Source organism: Sceloporus occidentalis, unplaced genomic scaffold, assembly GCF_023333645.1.
Source record: "Sceloporus occidentalis isolate IW3139 unplaced genomic scaffold, rSceOcc1.0.p SCAF_104, whole genome shotgun sequence".
Taxonomy (NCBI): Eukaryota; Metazoa; Chordata; class Lepidosauria; order Squamata; family Phrynosomatidae; genus Sceloporus; species Sceloporus occidentalis.
Genome location: NW_028317084.1, coordinates 2,492,014 through 2,511,860, shown reverse-complemented (window position 1 = coordinate 2,511,860; position 19,847 = coordinate 2,492,014). Strand labels below are relative to the sequence as shown.

General features: G+C 45.2%; 1 protein-coding gene across 5 annotated transcripts in view; it reads right to left on the bottom strand.

The window, feature by feature from the left end:
- Positions 1–12,846, bottom strand: part of ODF2L (outer dense fiber of sperm tails 2 like) — a 46,517-nt gene extending 33,671 nt beyond the window's left edge. For 2 of the 5 annotated variants that reach the window (XM_089497531.1, XM_089497532.1), the window contains exons 1-6: positions 12,726–12,846; positions 10,209–10,301; positions 8,293–8,457; positions 5,906–6,069; positions 3,340–3,466; positions 1,132–1,263 (exon numbers count right to left, since the gene is read on the bottom strand). In XM_089497531.1, coding sequence (XP_089353657.1) covers positions 1,132–1,263; positions 3,340–3,466; positions 5,906–6,069; positions 8,293–8,457; positions 10,209–10,301; positions 12,726–12,818 — 774 coding nt within the window. In that variant the 5' untranslated portion in view covers positions 12,819–12,846. Of the gene's footprint in view, positions 1–1,131; positions 1,264–3,339; positions 3,467–5,905; positions 6,070–8,292; positions 8,458–10,208; positions 10,302–12,725 lie in introns of those variants that run through there. The other 3 variants (XM_089497533.1, XM_089497534.1, XM_089497535.1) reach the window with 3 other exon arrangements.
- Positions 12,847–19,847: the final 7,001 nt, after the last annotated feature.

Genomic DNA, 19,847 nt, shown 5'->3' with positions numbered 1-19,847 from the left:
TCAATAGCAATCCTGTATAGTAAGCCAAAATTCATGTATGTAAAATCCACTCATTCATTGGGTCAAGTTACTGGAATTAGAGTCATGCCAGTAGCATGGTTACAATCTGTAACTATATCATTCTTGTGTTGCCATACTGATGCTATTCACAAGTGTGCAACTTGCAAGTGGCAGACTGTATTAAGTGGTAAACTGAAGTCCTCCTTTTCTGAAGTAGGCTGATTAGCAAGGAAGGTTCCTACATCTCATGCTAGATGTAGACAGTTACAGGTTTCTTATGCAAGCATGCCTAATGCAAGATGGAGAAGATCTAATAAATCTTGTGGAGATGGAAGATCACAGTTTTCCACAGAACACAGTCAAACTGGATCTATCTGGAAACAACTGTGGAAGCAACTGGATGGGAAAAGGGGCTTGATTTGGGAGAGGGACACCTGGGAGAAAGAGCTGTATACACTAGGCCGGGGTAGGCAACCTGCGGCCCACGGGCCGGATGCGGCCCGGCAAGGCCTTGGGACCGGCCCCAGTCGGGTCCTGCCACCAATTGCCGCCAGAGCCTTTGGCCTCTCGCGTGAGGGCGTGGGGCCTTTGGCCTATCAGGAGGAGGTGGGCAAGGGGGGCAATTGTCTATAGAAGCCTCCGAAACATGCATTTATATTAACATTTTTTAAAAAAGCAGCATATTTTTTTGCGTGTCCTCCACTTTTTATAAAAGTGTCCTCCATTTGAAAATTTTGTCCTACATTTGTCCCAGTTTAGTTATTTAAATTTTTTAAAAATTATTTAATTATTTATTTTTTGGCTTCGGCCCCCCAGTTGTCTGAGGGACAGCAACCCGGCCCCCGGCTCAAAAAGGTTGCCTACCCCTGCACTAGGCAAATCAAAAAGATGGAATCCTTATTTACAAAGTGACATAATGATAATTAGCTCTTGGATTACACTTGGCTATTGTGGACTAGTCATAAACAAAGAGAAACACAAACAGTTTTCAGGATAGGGCACTTGAGAACAAACTTGAGAAGCAGACACAGTATTATTATCTTATTATCTTAATCCAAAACAATTTAGCAATACTTAAAAGTGCTGCTGATCAATGTTATGCCTGATTATGTTTTCTGGACATCCTCTTACTTCTTTGTCCTTGCTTGCTCTAAGTAGGTGTTGTAACAGCCCCTTCATATTTCTGAGAACCTCTAGCTCCTTTAACAGTAAATCCTCTTGCATAGAGATCTTTATCATATCTGATGCAGAAACGTAACAAGCCTGACAAAATATTAAATTGCAATTAACTTGTTTTTCAAAATAAAAATTAAAAAAAATCACTTTGTCAATCCAATTTCACAATGGTGATCACTTTAAAAGAACAAACAGACCCATATATCATGTAAATACATAAAACTAATGTCAATACTCAAAGGCGATGCTGCAACGCATCTCACAGATGGGCATAGAGCCTGTACAGACTGGCTTCTGGGCTGCTTGGGGGTGTGGTGTTTAGATGCTGCACACCCCAAAAAGGTCCAGAAGTCACCCTGGCCAACCAGATGTGGGCAGCTTCCAGCCCCTCTGGGGTCATGGTGTTTACATGCTGTACACTCCTGGAGCAGCCAGAAGCCACCCTGGAGCTGTGCTGGGGACACCAAAGGCGGCCTTTAACCAGCCCAAATAGGATCTTTTCTGCTTCCATTTGGGCTGGCATCAGGGCAAATTGGGGCTGCAGTGTGTGTTTGCTGCGGCTCCAGAGCAACTAGCTCCAGGGCGGCCCCACTTTGCCCTTTTGCGGCAGCCTGTTCCACCCCATAATCCTCCATTCTATTAAAAGAGCCTTAGCAAGCTTTTGTTTCAACTGAAGCGGCATTATCATCATCATCATTATCCCTTTCCCTTGACTCAAGGTTGTTTCCAGCAGTTATAACAAACACAGTTGCATAGGACTTTATAAGTCTATGGGTCTTCATGAAGAGTGTAACATTATCTAGCACAGTACTTCTCAATTATTTTCTGTCATGCCCCCCCCCAGGAAGAAGAAAACATTTCACGCCCCCCGCGCGACTGTAAATAGTATCATTTGTCTATAAAATTGGTCAAACGAGCCCCCCTTTACGGAGCCTCGTGCCCCCCCTGAGGGGTGCGCCCCACTATTTGAGAAGTACTGACTAGCACAAGCTGGATCCTTACTCCCTGAACTACCTTTTCACTCACCAAGAGCACTTCTGTCTTGTCTGGATTAAGGCCCCGTACAGAGAGGCTAAAATAAAGCTGCTTTGGGTCACTTTGGAGGTATGCTGTTTAAATGACGCATGCCTCCTAAGAGTCCGGAAGCCACGCCAAAGTTGTGTTTTAATTTAAGTCAGGTTTTGCAAAAATGTAAAGTTTTGCAAATTGTGCATGGTGTGTATATGCTGTGGCTGCTAGTATGTTCTCTTATCAAAGCAATTAGACAAACTGGAAAGCACAGAAAAAGCTGTTGAAAAAAAGAAGGCAGAAAAGAGTGCAGCTAGGACAGTCATTAGGCTGTTATCTCCCATCTTATGTGAAAGGTGGGATATAAATTCAATAAATAAAGTAAAATTAAAAATAGCCTCATCAAGATTCCTGACTGGAGGTTATACTAGAAAAACAAGAGACATAATCTCCACATACATTCCACATAACGTATATACTTGTGCTAAAGTGGCAGATAACTAAACGTGGATCAACAAAGTCCTAGCATAAGTGGAAAATACTTCTATTCATGCAAGGGAGGGGCCCATAGTTTCTCCAAATTCACTTTCTGTCTGTAGATACTGAAACCGATACCCTGTCCCTGATAGACCCCTAACCCCCAAAGTGACTCTTTAAGACTGGACACAGAGGGCTCAAAGAGGGAAAGGGCAAGAAAATCCAATTCCAGAAAGGGAATGTAACTCATGTTCTTAGCATCCAAGCCACAGGCCATATGTTGTTGGACTATAACTCCCATCAACCTTTACCTTTGGCTGAGCAGGCTAGGATTGTCAGGATTTGCAGTCCAATCATACTTAGAGGATAACATGTTTTGCACCTCTGCTGTAGGCTATATTTGAAAGTGCTTATTTCAAGGTAGTAATGAGATGGATTACTTCTGGTAGGTCATTCTATAATCTTGGGGCCGCGGCAGTGAATGCCTTATGTGAAGTTGTCATTAACCTGGTATTATAATATTCTAGTAAGAACTTCCCAGATGTTCTGAGAGTGCAGGGCAGATTATGAAGGGAGAAGCACTCCTGCAAGTAACTCGGACCCGAGCCATATAGGAAATGACTTGAAGGCACTCAACAACAATTTCAGGAACATGTCTTCCTTACTAGTTCAACTTACTTTTGAAATTCTAACAAGAGTTTCTCTAAATGATGGCAAAAAAAGTTCTGCTGATCCAATTGCCAACTCTGCTTCATGAAGCTTTTTCTGGAAAGTGACTTTGTCATTCATGGCATCTTTCCATAACCTAATTAGGAAAAGATATAAAGAAAAGGACAACGCACATTGTAAAACACAGAAACAAACTTACTAGTACTAAGCCTTAACTATTCTGCGTGTAAACAATAATTGTTGGGAGGTGAATTGTTCTTTTGGACTTGTATAATAGCTTTTTACTTTCTACTAAGGGTTTGGGTTTTTTGTTTTGTTGTTGTTTTTTTGCCTGAGTACATTCCATGGATTTAAACCACCATTTTGCTTTGCACAGCTTCATACATCCATCATTTCAACAGAGAAATATTTTGTTTAGAGACCCCCTCGAAATCCACATGTTGCATGCATATGTATGGCCTATGCCCACAAAGTACTGATGCAATGTAAAGCCATGATGAATCAGAAGTTGCCAGAAAACAGCAAAACACATGTGCAATTACTACATTTGCTGATCCACATGCAACTTTCATATTACCTCCTTAGAACAGTGATTTATGTGTGGAAAATGTACACCATGAACAGCCAGCCCTCTTAGGCTACATGCCTCTTTTAAAATGCAATGTGACTTATGCTGTTTCTTCAGCAAGATGTAGGTGAATTTTAAGAAGGAAACTGCTCCTAGAGCATCAAAAGGAATTTCTAAATAAAGGGATAAAACAGACGGGCAGAAGGAGTGGCTTGAAGCTGCCCCTTCCAAAGACGGATTGGGCCACAGCAAACACACATCATAGCCCCAATCCGCCTTTTCCCCAGCCAAAAAAGGAACGGAAAAGATCTGCTCCTTCTTCGGCCAGGGAAAGGGTGGCTTTTCCTGCTCCGCTGCATCCCAACTAAGAGCGTGCTACTTGGTGTTGCAGACAAATGGAGGCTGAAAAACAGTCTGTATATGGCAGCTTTCCACTTGTATGGCTCCATCAGCACAGACAGGAAGAGATGGTAGATTCATACTACTGAGTGGTCCATACACTCCAGGTTGTTCCTACCCTTCGCACACAACTATGGCTGCATCTGCACTTCAAAATTAAACCAGCTTGACATTGCTTTAACTGCCATGGCTCTATTATATGGAATCCTGGGATTTGTAGTGTGTTGTGGCACCAGAGCTTTCTAGCAGAGGCTCAATATCTCAAAAACTACAATTCCCAGAATTCCATAGCACTGAGCCATAGCAGTTAAAGTGGTGTCAAACTGGATTATTTCTGTAATGTGGATGCAGGCTATGACATACTCCAGGGCTAAGCAACTTGTGGCCAAGTAGATGTCGCTGTATTGTCCTCACCACTGCCTATGCTATCTAGGACTGATATCCAACAGTGACTATGATTCTATATGATTCAGTATAGTGTAACAGGTTCGTATATATGATTTCATTCCTAGTCTGTGTTTTTCAAAATTAAAGAAGTGTATTCTAAAACATTATTCATAGAGTAATTTTAAATTTAAGCCCATCTCTTTAGATTGTCTAATTCAGGCTTTCACAGCCTGGTACGTTCTCAGGCATCTTGGGGTGCACCTACACTGTAGATATAATGCAGTTTGACACCACTTTAATTACCATGGCTCCATTCTATGTGTAGTTTTGTGAGGCAGCACTCTTTGGCAGAGGAGGAGAAAGACCTTCTAAAAATACAAATCCCAGGATTCCACAGGGTGGAGCTACAGCACTTAAAGTGATGTCAAACCACATTGGCCTGTTACAGACTGCCAAAATAAAGCTGCTTCGGGTCTCTTTGGAAGTATGCTATTTAAATGATGCATGGGTCCTAAGAGTCCGGAGGTCGCGCCAAAGCCACACTCCACTCCTAAGCACTGGAGTGCAACTTTGGTGCAGCTTCCAGATTCTTAGGATGCATTCATCATTTAAACAGCATATCTCCAAAGAGACCCGAAGCAGCTTTATTTTGGCAGTCTGTAACAGGCCATTATTTCGACAGTGTAGATACACTCTTGGATTACAACTCATGGTGGGAGAGGTTAAAGTCCAATGCATCTGGTCAATGCAGTTGGCACCATATTCAGGAAGGTTTCTCAAGTACTTGGAGGTAAATATATATATGATAACTGTCCATGATAATTGTCATCCTTCAGCCTGCGAGGGAGTGAACAGGCAGGCCCAGCTCCATCAGGGCTAGCCTGAAGAAGAGCCCTCCCTCCAGTCCATCTGCCTTCATCCAAGCCTCAGAGGGAGAGAATAACCACTGGACCTCTTCCCCTTTCCCACCACCATTCCCTTCTCTTTTTGTGTTGTGTCTTTTAGATTGTAAGCCTGAGGTCAGGGAACTGTCTAATTAAAAATAATAATTGTAAGCCACTCTGATAGCCTTTAGGGCTGAAGGGCGGGGTATAAATACCATAAATAAATAAATAAATTTACCACGGCTTTGCATGATAGCTTTTTGAACAAATTACAAAAAAATTCTAGAAAACATCTTAGCTGGATACACTTGTCTCACCACTTGATCTTAAAGCATACCATGTTGTTTCACCTTCACTGAGGCTTTCTTCCATGGAGCTGTTCTGGGACTTTCCTTGAAGGCATGGCAACAGTTCTTTCATCTTAGTCCGGTGTTTATCCACAAGACTGCTGTATGACCTCCAGTCTTCTTTCAAGGATTCTAATTCTGTGCTTCCTGGAAGCTTTAAAAATATTGTTTTTATTTCACCCCAAAGTATATATTTTTCTCTACTATTCATGTTCTAGCAAATGTAAAATACAGGTACTGGGCCTCCAATCCGGATTAAGAATGCAATCTTACTTCCACCAATGGAGTCCTGGACTGGGTTGGGCACGATATGCTTATCGTGAGGTAAAATGATAGGGAAAGAATGTAGCTGCTAACTACTTTATATACTGGTATGTAAGTCTAACGTACATACTGTATCTTAACTCATCAAAAAAAGGATTATCCCCTTCTCTGAGTAGAGCTTAGTCTTTCCTGGGAGAACCTAAAAGAAGCACTAATCCCCTCTACTGTTTCTGCTGTAGCACCACTTCTGTCCTTTTTGAATGCTGGGGCAGGAAAATGACAGGAGTGTTTCCTTAAATGCTTCTCCTCAAAGGTGTGTTGAGAGTAGACAGGGTCAGTGCTTCTTTTAGGTTCTCTCAGAACAAACTAAACTCTTACCTTTTGCCACTCTGCTCAGAGACAGGGATTCCGGCAATGTTATTCCAGCAATAAGGAATCAAGCTTTGAAAGATCTGACATTTCTGTATGTTTGTCAGCTTTTTTAGCTTAAAGTCAAGCAAAGTTAAAATTTAAAGGCTATAATCACTGCTAACATAGGTCCAAAACACACTGCAGAAATCATCCAGTTTGAGACCACTTTAACTGCCCTGGCTCAGGGCTAGGGAATCCTGGGATTTGGAGTTTATTGTGGCACCAGGCTCTCTGGCACAGAAGGCTAAATGTCTTACAAAACTACAGTTCCTAGAATTCCCTAGCACAGAGCCAGGCCAGTTAAAGCAGTCTCAGATTGGATTATTTCTGCAGTGTGTTTTGGACCATAGTTGTAATTTTCTTTGCTTTGTTTTTACATCCTTTTTGACATGCATGTGTTTTCTTCATCCCACACACTGTACAGCCACCATTTACTGTACTTCAATCCTCATCCATCCACAATCAATTACGCCTGCCATAATGTTGTTTCTTCTTTGACTTTTTTCCTTTGCTTCATCCTTTACATCCTTTGTTTCACGCCCCTAAATTTTATCAACTTATCCATTAGTCATATCAAAATCCCTAATTTTGGCCCTCAAACCTGCCCTTGACTGATACATGGGATCAAGTTATACATGAATATACAGTTTATCTTTAAAGCAAGACAACTAAAGTGTAAAGTATTGGTTGTGTGCATTTCTGGAGAGCCTCCAATTGAGCCTCCACAGGGAAGTTGTTCCATATCTGGGGTGCCACAGCAGAGAAAGCCGTCTCCTCACACAGCATATTGCTCTGACTGATGGGACAAAGAGGAGGCCTCCTCCAAGAGACCATAAATCTTGGCAAGGTACACATATATAGAGAGAGAGCCTTTCAAAAATTGAGATCACAAGCTGTCTTGGGCTTTAAATGTCATTAGTAGCACCCTGAATTCATTGGAATGAGGATTTTAATTAAGTGCAATCCTCATTCCAATTAATTTTTAGTGAAAATCATGCACGAAGGGTTTGAATACCTGTACCCTGAACACAGTAAAGCTGTGGCTGAGTCTGCACTGCAGAATTAATGCAGTTTGACACCACTTTAACTGCCATGGCTCCATGCTGTGGAATGCTGGAATTTGTAGTTTGTTGTGGCACCAAAACTCTGACAGAAAAGGCTAAGTAGCTCACAGAACAACAAATTCCAGGATTCCACAGCACTAAGCCATGCAGTTAACTCTGTAGTGCAGATGCAGCCTGTGATAACTAGACTACATGACAGAACTTCCCATTCTAATTAGCAAAGGATTTATTCTATACGTTTTCAAGCACATGAAAATACACATGAACAAAGATCTGTCCTTATGTCCATTTTGATTTTATTGTTGTTGTTGTGTGCCTTCAAGTCATTTCTCACTTATGGCAACCCTAAGGTAATAAGGTGAACCTATCGAGGTTCTGTTCAAGATTTGTTCAGAGGGTGTTTGCCATTGCCAACCCCGAGGCTGAGAGAATATAACTTGTCCAAGGTCACCCAGTGCGCTTTCATAGCTAAGCGGACAATCAAACCCTGGTCTCCAGAGTTATTGTCCAACACTCAGATCACTATGCCACACTGGGTCTCATGTCCATCTTACCTAGAAATAAAAGTACTGTATCTTTATGATGAGTAATAAGCCAATATTTGCATTAATACTATTTGTACCCCTAATATTTCTTACATGGTTATCTGAGTTGTCTTCATTCTGAGAACTAATATACTTTCCAGGTTGGCTAAGTGTTTCTGTACCAAGATGATCTCTTTTAAAACTCAAATCACAGGACTGAATAACTGAACAAAGCCTGTCTGCTTCCCCAGATGTTAGGTATGGCATTGTTCTTGTTTCCTAAAAGCCAGAAAACACGGAAAACATATGAAAGTTACACCAATGGCAAAGGTAACCATGTTATCTACAAAATCATGGCAATACTTTTACTAGGCCAAACCAAAGATTTCATGTTTCCAAGAACTCTTAATTAGGCTAGACTGTAAGAAAGTAAAGGGATTTGGCTATCATTAGCCACAGTCTTCAAGATGGAATGTGTGGAGAAGCTGGAGACATTCAAATTATGTTCTGTGAGGTCTAGTAACCTGATTGCTGCTTGGATTGCCTCTTAGGCTGTTCATGATCTCCACATTTTGATACCAAAAAGATAAAACAAATGGGTCCTAGAACAGATCAAACCTGAAATCTCTTTGGAAGCCAAAATGATTAAACTGAGGCTGTCGTACTTTGGCCATGTCATAAGAAGGTATGAATAAGTGGAAAAGACAATAATGCTAACAAAGGTTGAGGGAAGCAGAAAGAGATGAAGATGGATGAAACCTATTAAAGAGATCACGGTATGAATTTACAGGAATGTAGTGGAGGATAGCGAGTCTTGAAGATGTCTCATCTGCAGGGTCACCATAAGTCAAAATTGACTAGAAGGCAGTTAACAACGACAAAAATTCCAGCTGTTACTTGGAAAAGCCTCCATTCCTATGTTAAATGCACAGGTTTCTTGGCAGGTACAAAACAGAAGAAGAGAAAAACAAGACAAGTTTTTCTATTATCAAAGCTGGAGACATTTTTAGATAGTGTAATGTTTTTAAGGTGGGTTATAAACCACCGCTTTGAGGCGGTCTGCCGCCGCCGCCACTTGCTCCATGCGGGAGCCGCAGCAGCCACACCGCGCGGCTCCTGCACGGACCGAAAAAGAAGCTCCAAAATGGAGCTTCTTTAAGCGGCGCCTCTATGACGTCGCGAGGCGCCAGGGGCAGACTCGCGACGTCATAGACACCGCGACACGTGCGGACGCACAGCATCTGATACATAAACATGGCGGCCCCCATGTGGAAGGGGCGCCGCCATGTTGTACGTATGGAATACGTACTAGGGTTAGGGGGGTGCGGAAGCACCGCCCCTTCCTAACCCTAATACGTATTCCATACATATTTTTTGGCGGTTTGTAACCCGTCTAAGTCAGTGTTGCAATTTAATCACATTTGGATGTGACCTAAAGAACTATTGCATTTATTTGCAGACTTGAGTTTGCATGTTTCTCAAGGTGCATCCACTCACAAGGACATAGCAAACAGCTTTTGAAACTAAGAGCCATTTCAAAAACAGTTTGTGATATGGCAGGCAGATATACTGTTCCAGGAAAGAGTCACATATTCCAATAGGCTCCCTAAAAGCACATATCCCTATGGTATGGACCAAAGCAACCACCTGCATTACAATTCACTTGTAAGTCTGTGCTGTAAAAATACTCGTAGGTTGTTGTCACGTTGAGGAATTAATGCAGTTTGATATTGCTTTAAATGTCATGGCTCCATCCCATGGAATCCTGGGATTTTTATTTCTGTAAGATATTTAGTCTTCTTTGTCAGAGAACTCTGGTGCCACAACAAACCACAAATCTTAGGACTCCATAGGATGGAGGATAACAGTCAAAGCAATGTCAAACTACATTAATCCTGCAGGGTAGCAGCAGCCTTACTCTTTTATACTTAAGGCCTGAAAAGAATTGGGCCATGTTTGCAAGGAGTACTCCAGAATAGAGAGAGGAAGGAATTACATTTACAAAACCAAACTTTATTCTAACAACTTACCTCACAAATGCTGGAAGAAAACAGCTCCCTCTGAAAATGGGATAGATCACTATTCTGTCCACATAAGCTTGCCAAAGATGTGTTGTCTTCATTCTGACAAATGAATACACAGGAATCTGACATTTTTAACAGTAAAAAACACACGACAATTCACCATAAGGAGAAAGCTCTACTGATAATGGTAACAATGGTGCCTCATCTTAATTTAATGAGGAAAAATAAGTATAAACCCTTGATTTTTCTGAATAGATTCCTGTCACTTGCATCTTGTCTGTAAGCTTGCATCTGAGCTAAGTGGTGCAATTTGGTTTCCTGATGTAATTTTCTAGAAAAAACTAAGAAGAAGCAAATGTACTTATTTTTAGGATATATTTGAGTACTTACAAATGTTATTTCATTGATACACAAAACAGATTCTGCATGAAAAATGAGCTATTTCCACAGACTCTGCAACACCATTATCCCAAGCAGTTTCTCCAAAGCTACTAATTCCACACAAAAACACCTGAAGCTGGCAGTAATGGGACTCTCTTTACTTCCAATACTCTCCAACAGTTTATATTTACAGCTGAGAACCATAAATATGTCTGCTTTATCACTTTATCACTTTAAAGCAGCAAAGGATTTATTTCTAATTATGCCATAACATCAGTGCTGTATATGCCAACTTTCAGTGAAATGAAGACACTGATCTACCTTACTGTGGAGGGCTATGATGAGTTCTTTTAAAAAGGAATCTGGCAAAACCACTTCTGATTATTACTTGCCTAAGAAAACCCTATGACATTTATGGGTCCCTATAGGTCAACAGACAACTTGAAGGCAAATAAGATATCCTTTTGTTGTTGTGTACCTTCAAATCATTTTTAACTTATGGCGACCCTAAAGCAAACCTATCATGGGGTTTTCTTAGCAGGATTATTCAGAGGGGGTTTGACATTGTTTTCCCCTGATGCTGAGAAAGTGTGACTTGCCCAAGGTCACCCAGGGGATTTCCATGGCCAAGCCAGGATTTGAACTGTGGTCTCCCTGTGTCCTAGTCCAACGTTCAAACCTTTACACCACACTATGCCTAAATACGATAAAGCCACCACACCCCATCTGATGTTGAAAGATCAGCAGGGCAACTCTGGTTAGTACTTGGACAGGAGACTGTCAAGAAATACCAGGCACTCTAGGCTGTATTTCAGAGGAAGGAACTGGCAAAACCACCTTTGAATATTCTTTGCCTAAGAAAACCCTATGAAATTCATGGGGTGCCATAAAACTATAGGTCCCAAACACACTGCAGAAATAATCCAGTTTCAGACCTCTTTAACAGCCCTGGCTATGGAATCCTGGGAATTGTAGCTTTGTGAGACATTTAGCCTTCTCTGAGAGCTCTGGTGCCATAATAAACTGCAATTCCCAAGATTACCTAGCTCTAAACCAGGGCAGTTACAGTGGTCTCAAACTGGATTATTTCTGCAGTGTGTTTTGGACCTATAGGAGACCTGAAGCCACATACATACACAAGACAGCTTTTCCTTTTGAGCATCACAGGACAACAGGAAAAGACAGCAAGTCCAGTGTCATTTCTTTTCATCTCAGATGTGTGTATGTGTGTGTACATGTTCCTCAGATGGAGGACTGCTCTGTAGCCAAAGAAATGCACTCTGCACATGTCTAGGGGAAAACTGCTTTCCAAACCTCACCAACACAGCCCAGCATTTTGATAGAAAAGATCCTGCAGTTTAACCTACCACACTGCAGAATTAATGCAGTTTGGCACTGCTTTAAACTGCCACGGCTGCATCCTATGGCAACCTGGGACTTGTAGTTTGTTGCAGCACCTCTCTGCCAGGGAAGGCCAAATGTCTCACAAAACTAGATTCCAGAATCCCACAACACTGAGTCATGGACCAGGGTTCAAATCCTCCCTCTTGGTTACAGAAACACCCCCCCTGAGTGGCCTTAGCCAAGTCACACTCTCTCAGCCTCAGAAAAAGGCAAAGGCAAACCCCCTTTGAATAAATCTTGCCATGTAAACTCCAGGATAGGTTTGCCTTAAGAGTTTCCATAAGTCAGGAAGGACTTGAAGGCACACAACAACAACAACAACCTTGCTATCCCCAACCAATGTGCACAAACATGGGGTGCATCTAGACCAGTGATCCCCAAACTGTGCCCTTTAGGACATTTTTTGGACTTCATCTCCCAGAAGCCTCAGCCATGTTGGCCAATGGTCTGGGATTCTGGGAGCTGAAGTCCAAAATTGGCTTAAAGAGCCCGTAACGGCATTAAGATGGCAGCGTCCTCAAAAATGCCTTAAAACAAAGTTAGGGGGGCACTGATCTAGACTGGCAAAAGGATGCAGCTTGCCACCCCTTTAAGTGCTGTGGCTCCATTCCCGTCTGTTCTGCCAAAAGGAGGGCCGGCGCCTCCCTCCCAAAACTAACAGATCCCAGGAGTATATAAAAAGGCGCCTTGGCAGTTAAAGCGGTATCAAAGTGCATCGTTTCCACAGTGTAGACGCACCCTTTGGGAGCAAAAGGCTTGGCATTCCTCCCAGTTGGGGTGGGGGGTCCAGCTTCCCCCATGTGCCCTGTGCCCTGCCCCCTGCTCGCCCATATAAAGCCCCCCTTCTTCTTCCAGGCTGAGGAGAAAAGCAGCAGCCACGTTGTTACCCCCACGCCCTCCATGGCGGCTTCTCTAAGCTGAAGTCCAATGTCTCTGTAAACGGGGCAGTTTGGGGCCTACTAGAGCAAAAGAGGGCAAGGTAAGGGCAAGCGCGGGCTTCACGGGGGCGAAGTGCGCATGCTCGACGAATGCCGAGCATGCGCACTTCGCCCCTGTGAAGCCCGCGCTTGCCCTTACCTTGCCCTCTTTTGCTCTAGTAGGCCCCAAAGTGCCTTCTTCTTGCTCCTTCCTAGGAAGCTTCAACCACAAAACATAATGTTCAAATATATACATATTTACCATTTGACTTCCCATGTTCACCCGGTTTGTATAAACTTTTAAAAGAACTAATATAAGAGTGATCAAAACAAAGTAAGCTGGATGGTTTAACACACTGCCTCACATTTTATGCCCCTTTACCAGAGGGGATGTTTGAGTGTTGGACTGTGACTCTGGAGACCAGGGTTCAATTCCCTTCTTGGCCACAAAACCCACTGGGTGACTTTGGGCAAGTCACACTCTCTCAGCCTCAGAAGAAGGCAAGGGAAAGACCCCTCTGAACAAATCCTACCATGAAAACCCTAGGAGAAGTTTGCCTTAGGGTCGCCATAAATCGGCAAGGATTAAAGGTCCAAAACACACTGCAGAAATAACCCAGTTTGAGACTGCTTTAATTGCCCTGGCTCAGTGCTAGGGAATACTGGGGATTGTAGTTTACTGTGGCCCCAGAGTTCTCTGACAGAGAAGGCTAAATGTCACACAAAACTACAATCCCCATAACTTCCTAGCATTGGGCCAAGGCAGTTAAAGCGGTTTCAAACTGAGATATTTCTGCATTGTGTTTTGGACCATAGTTATTAAAAATGCTCAAGGTCCAATCCATTCTGCAGAAATAATCCAGTTTGAGACTGCTTAGTTTAGGTCTGCCTGAATGGCTCTCTTACAAGGAAGGAAGAGAGGAAGGCTTCCTAGCCTCAGAAGCACCCCAGGGAAGGCCTTGGTGTGTGACTGGCAGATGTTAACCATGGAATTGCACAGGAGGACCTAGAGATCCCTAGAGGGAATACGCTACCAGGCATTGTAGCTGCTCCTCCACTGCAGTTCTATGGTCAATGTCTGGCAGATGTTAACCATGGAATTGCACAGGAGGACCTAGAGATCCCTAGAGGGAATACGCTACCACGCATTGTAGCTGCTCCTCCACTGCAGTTCTATGGTCAATGTCTGGCAGATGTTAACCATGGAATGGCACAGGAGGACCTAGAGATCCCTAGAGGGAATACACTACCAGGCATTGTAGCTGCTCCTCCAGTGCAGTTCTATGGTCAATGTCTGGCAGACGTTAACCATGGAATTGCACAGGAGGACCTAGAGATCCCGAGAGGGAATACTCTACCAGGCATTGTAGCTGCTCCTCCAGTGCAGTTCTATGGTCAATGTCTGGCAGATGTTAACCATGGAATGGCACAGGAGGACCTAGAGATCCCGAGAGGGAATACTCTACCAGGCATTGTAGCTGCTCCTCCAGTGCAGTTCTATGGTCAATGTCTGGCAGACGTTAACCATGGAATTGCACAGGAGGACCTAGAGATCCCTAGAGGGAATACACTACCAGGCATTGTAGCTGCTCCTCCAGTGCAGTTCTATGGTCAATGTCTGGCAGACGTTAACCATGGAATGGCACAGGGGGACCTAGAGATCCCTGGAGGGAATACTCTACCAGGCATTGTAGCGGCTCCTCCAGTGCAGTTCTATGATCAATGTCTGGCAGATGTTAACCATGGAATTGCACAGGAGGACCTAGAGATCCCGAGAGGGAATACGCTACCAGGCATTGTAGCGGCTCCTCCAGTGCAGTTCTACGGTCAATGTCTGGCAGAGGTTAACCATGGAATGGCACAGGAGGACCTAGAGATCCCGAGAGGGAATACGCTACCAGGCATTGTAGCTGCTCCTCCAGTGCAGTTCTATGGTCAATGTCTGGCAGATGTTAACCATGGAATGGCACAGGAGGACCTAGCGATCCCGAGAGGGAATACTCTACCAGGCATTGTAGCTGCTCCTCCAGTGCAGTTCTATGGTCAATGTCTGGCAGATGTTAACCATGGAATGGCACAGGAGGACCTAGAGATCCCTAGAGGGAATACGCTACCAGGCATTGTAGCTGCTCCTCCAGTGCAGTTCTATGGTCAATGTCTGGCAGACGTTAACCATGGAATGGCACAGGAGGACCTAGAGATCCCGAGAGGGAATACTCTACCAGGCATTGTAGCTGCTCCTCCAGTGCAGTTCTATGGTCAATGTCTGGCAGACGTTAACCATGGAATGGCACAGGGGGACCTAGAGATCCCTGGAGGGAATACTCTACCAGGCATTGTAGCTGCTCCTCCAGTGCAGTTCTATGGTCAATGTCTGGCAGACGTTAACCATGGAATGGCACAGGAGGACCTAGAGATCCCGAGAGGGAATACTCTACCAGGCATTGTAGCGGCTCCTCCAGTGCAGTTCTATGGTCAATGTCTGGCAGATGTTAACCATGGAATGGCACAGGAGGACCTAGAGATCCCGAGAGGGAATACGCTACCAGGCATTGTAGCTGCTCCTCCAGTGCAGTTCTATGGTCAATGTCTGGCAGACGTTAACCATGGAATGGCACAGGGGGACCTAGAGATCCCTGGAGGGAATACTCTACCAGGCATTGTAGCTGCTCCTCCAGTGCAGTTCTATGGTCAATGTCTGGCAGACGTTAACCATGGAATTGCACAGGAGGACCTAGAGATCCCGAGAGGGAATACGCTACCAGGCATCGTAGCGGCTCCTCCAGTGCAGTTCTATGGTCAATGTCTGGCAGATGTTAACCATGGAATTGCACAGGAGGACCTAGAGATCCCTAGAGGGAATACTCTACCAGGCATTGTAGCTGCTCCTCCAGTGCAGTTCTATGGTCAATGTCTGGCAGACGTTTACCATGGAATGGCACAGGAGGACCTAGAGATCCCGAGAGGGAATACTCCACCAGGCATTGTAGCTGCTCCTCCAGTGCAGTTCTACGGTCAATGTCTGGCAGACGTTAACCATGGAATGGCGCAGGAGGACCTAGAGATCCCGAGAGGGAATACTCTACCAGGCATTGTAGCGGCTCCTCCAGTGCAGTTCTATGATCAATGTCTGGCAGACGTTAACCATGGAATGGCACAGGAGGACCTAGAGATCCCGAGAGGGAATACTCTACCAGGCATTGTAGCTGCTCCTCCAGTGCAGTTCTATGGTCAATGTCTGGCAGATGTTAACCATGGAATTGCACAGGAGGACCTAGAGATACCTAGAGGGAATACTCTACCAGGCATTGTAGCTGCTCCTCCAGTGCAGTTCTATGGTCAATGTCTGGCAGATGTTAACCATGGAATTGCACAGGAGGACCTAGAGATCCCGAGAGGGAATACGCTACCAGGCATTGTAGCGGCTCCTCCAGTGCAGTTCTATGGTCAATGTCTGGCAGATGTTAACCATGGAATGGCACAGGAGGACCTAGAGATCCCGAGAGGGAATACTCTACCAGGCATTGTAGCGGCTCCTCCAGTGCAGTTCTATGGTCAATGTCTGGCAGATGTTAACCATGGAATGGCACAGGAGGACCTAGAGATCCCGAGAGGGAATACTCTACCAGGCATTGTAGCGGCTCCTCCAGTGCAGTTCTATGATCAATGTCTGGCAGACGTTAACCATGGAATGGCACAGGAGGACCTAGAGATCCCTGGAGGGAATACTCTACCAGGCATTGTAGCTGCTCCTCCAGTGCAGTTCTATGGTCAATGTCTGGCAGATGTTAACCATGGAATTGCACAGGAGGACCTAGAGATCCCGAGAGGGAATACTCCACCAGGCATTGTAGCTGCTCCTCCAGTGCAGTTCTACGGTCAATGTCTGGCAGATGTTAACCATGGAATTGCACAGGAGGACCTAGAGATCCCGAGAGGGAATACTCTACCAGGCATTGTAGCGGCTCCTCCAGTGCAGTTCTATGGTCAATGTTTGGCAGATGTTAACCATGGAATTGCACAGGAGGACCTAGAGATCCCTAGAGGGAATACGCTACCAGGCATTGTAGCTGCTCCTCCAGTGCAGTTCTATGATCAATGTCTGGCAGACGTTAACCATGGAATGGCACAGGAGGACCTAGAGATCCCGAGAGGGAATACTCTACCAGGCATTGTAGCTGCTCCTCCAGTGCAGTTCTATGGTCAATGTCTGGCAGATGTTAACCATGGAATTGCACAGGAGGACCTAGAGATCCCGAAAGGGAATACTCTACCAGGCATTGTAGCGGCTCCTCCAGTGCAGTTCTATGGTCAATGTCTGGCAGATGTTAACCATGGAATTGCACAGGAGGACCTAGAGATCCCGAGAGGGAATACTCTACCAGGCATTGTCGCTGCTCCTCCAGTGCAGTTCTATGGTCAATGTCTGGCAGACGTTAACCATGGAATGGCACAGGAGGACCTAGAGATCCCGAGAGGGAATACTCTACCAGGCATTGTAGCGGCTCCTCCAGTGCAGTTCTATGATCAATGTCTGGCAGACGTTAACCATGGAATGGCACAGGAGGACCTAGAGATCCCGAGAGGGAATACTCTACCAGGCATTGTAGCGGCTCCTCCAGTGCAGTTCTATGGTCAATGTCTGGCAGATGTTAACCATGGAATTGCACAGGAGGACCTAGAGATCCCTAGAGGGAATACGCTACCAGGCATTGTAGCTGCTCCTCCAGTGCAGTTCTATGGTCAATGTCTGGCAGATGTTAACCATGGAATTGCACAGGAGGACCTAGAGATCCCTAGAGGGAATACACTACCAGGCATTGTAGCTGCTCCTCCAGTGCAGTTCTATGGTCAATGTCTGGCAGACGTTAACCATGGAATTGCACAGGAGGACCTAGAGATCCCGAGAGGGAATACTCTACCAGGCATTGTAGCGGCTCCTCCAGTGCAGTTCTATGGTCAATGTCTGGCAGATGTTAACCATGGAATTGCACAGGAGGACCTAGAGATCCCTAGAGGGAATACGTTACCAGGCGTTGTAGCTGCTCCTCCAGTGCAGGTCTATGGTCAATGTCTGGCAGACGTTAACCATGGAATTGCACAGGAGGACCTAGAGATCCCGAGAGGGAATACTCTACCAGACATTGTAACGGCTCCTCCAGTGCAGTTCTATGGTCAATGTCTGGCAGATGTTAACCATGGAATTGCACAGGAGGACCTAGAGATCCCTAGAGGGAATACGCTACCAGGCATTGTAGCTGCTCCTCCAGTACAGTTCTATGATCAATGTCTGGCAGATGTTAACCATGGAATTGCACAGGAGGACCTAGAGATCCCGAGAGGGAATACTCTACCAGGCATTGTAGCTGCTCCTCCAGTGCAGTTCTATGGTCAATGTCTGGCAGATGTTAACCATGGAATTGCACAGGAGGACCTAGAGATCCCGAGAGGGAATACTCTACCAGGCATTGTAGCGGCTCCTCCAGTGCAGTTCTATGGTCAATGTCTGGCAGATGTTAACCATGGAATTGCACAGGAGGACCTAGAGATCCCTAGAGGGAATACGCTACCACGCATTGTAGCTGCTCCTCCAGTGCAGTTCTATGGTCAATGTCTGGCAGATGTTAACCATGGAATTGCACAGGAGGACCTAGAGATCCCTAGAGGGAATACACTACCAGGCATTGTAGCTGCTCCTCCAGTGCAGTTCTATGGTCAATGTCTGGCAGACGTTAACCATGGAATGGCACAGGAGGACCTAGAGATCCCGAGAGGGAATACTCTACCAGGCATTGTAGCTGCTCCTCCAGTGCAGTTCTATGGTCAATGTCTGGCAGACGTTAACCATGGAATGGCACAGGGGGACCTAGAGATCCCTGGAGGGAATACTCTACCAGGCATTGTAGCTGCTCCTCCAGTGCAGTTCTATGGTCAATGTCTGGCAGATGTTAACCATGGAATTGCACAGGAGGACCTAGAGATCCCGAGAGGGAATACTCTACCAGGCATTGTAGCTGCTCCTCCAGTGCAGTTCTACGGTCAATGTCTGGCAGATGTTAACCATGGAATTGCACAGGAGGACCTAGAGATCCCGAGAGGGAATACGCTACCAGGCATTGTAGCGGCTCCTCCAGTGCAGTTCTACGGTCAATGTCTGGCAGAGGTTAACCATGGAATGGCACAGGAGGACCTAGAGATCCCGAGAGGGAATACGCTACCAGGCATTGTAGCGGCTCCTCCAGTGCAGTTCTATGGTCAATGTCTGGCAGATGTTAACCATGGAATGGCACAGGAGGACCTAGAGATCCCGAGAGGGAATACTCTACCAGGCATTGTAGCTGCTCCTCCAGTGCAGTTCTATGGTCAATGTCTGGCAGACGTTAACCATGGAATGGCACAGGGGGACCTAGAGATCCCTGGAGGGAATACTCTACCAGGCATTGTAGCTGCTCCTCCAGTGCAGTTCTATGGTCAATGTCTGGCAGACGTTAACCATGGAATTGCACAGGAGGACCTAGAGATCCCGAGAGGGAATACTCTACCAGGCATTGTAGCGGCTCCTCCAGTGCAGTTCTATGGTCAATGTCTGGCAGATGTTAACCATGGAATTGCACAGGAGGACCTAGAGATCCCTAGAGGGAATACGCTACCAGGCATTGTAGCTGCTCCTCCAGTGCAGTTCTATGGTCAATGTCTGGCAGACGTTAACCATGGAATGGCACAGGAGGACCTAGAGATCCCGAGAGGGAATACTCTACCAGGCATTGTAGCGGCTCCTCCAGTACAGTTCTATGGTCAATGTCTGGCAGAGGTTAACCATGGAATTGCACAGGAGGACCTAGAGATCCCTAGAGAGGTGTCCTCTCAGGTAAAACATGGTGTGTTTGTTATTTGCGTTTTTTCCATATTCACGGGGGTCTTGTGCCCCTAACCCTAGCGAATA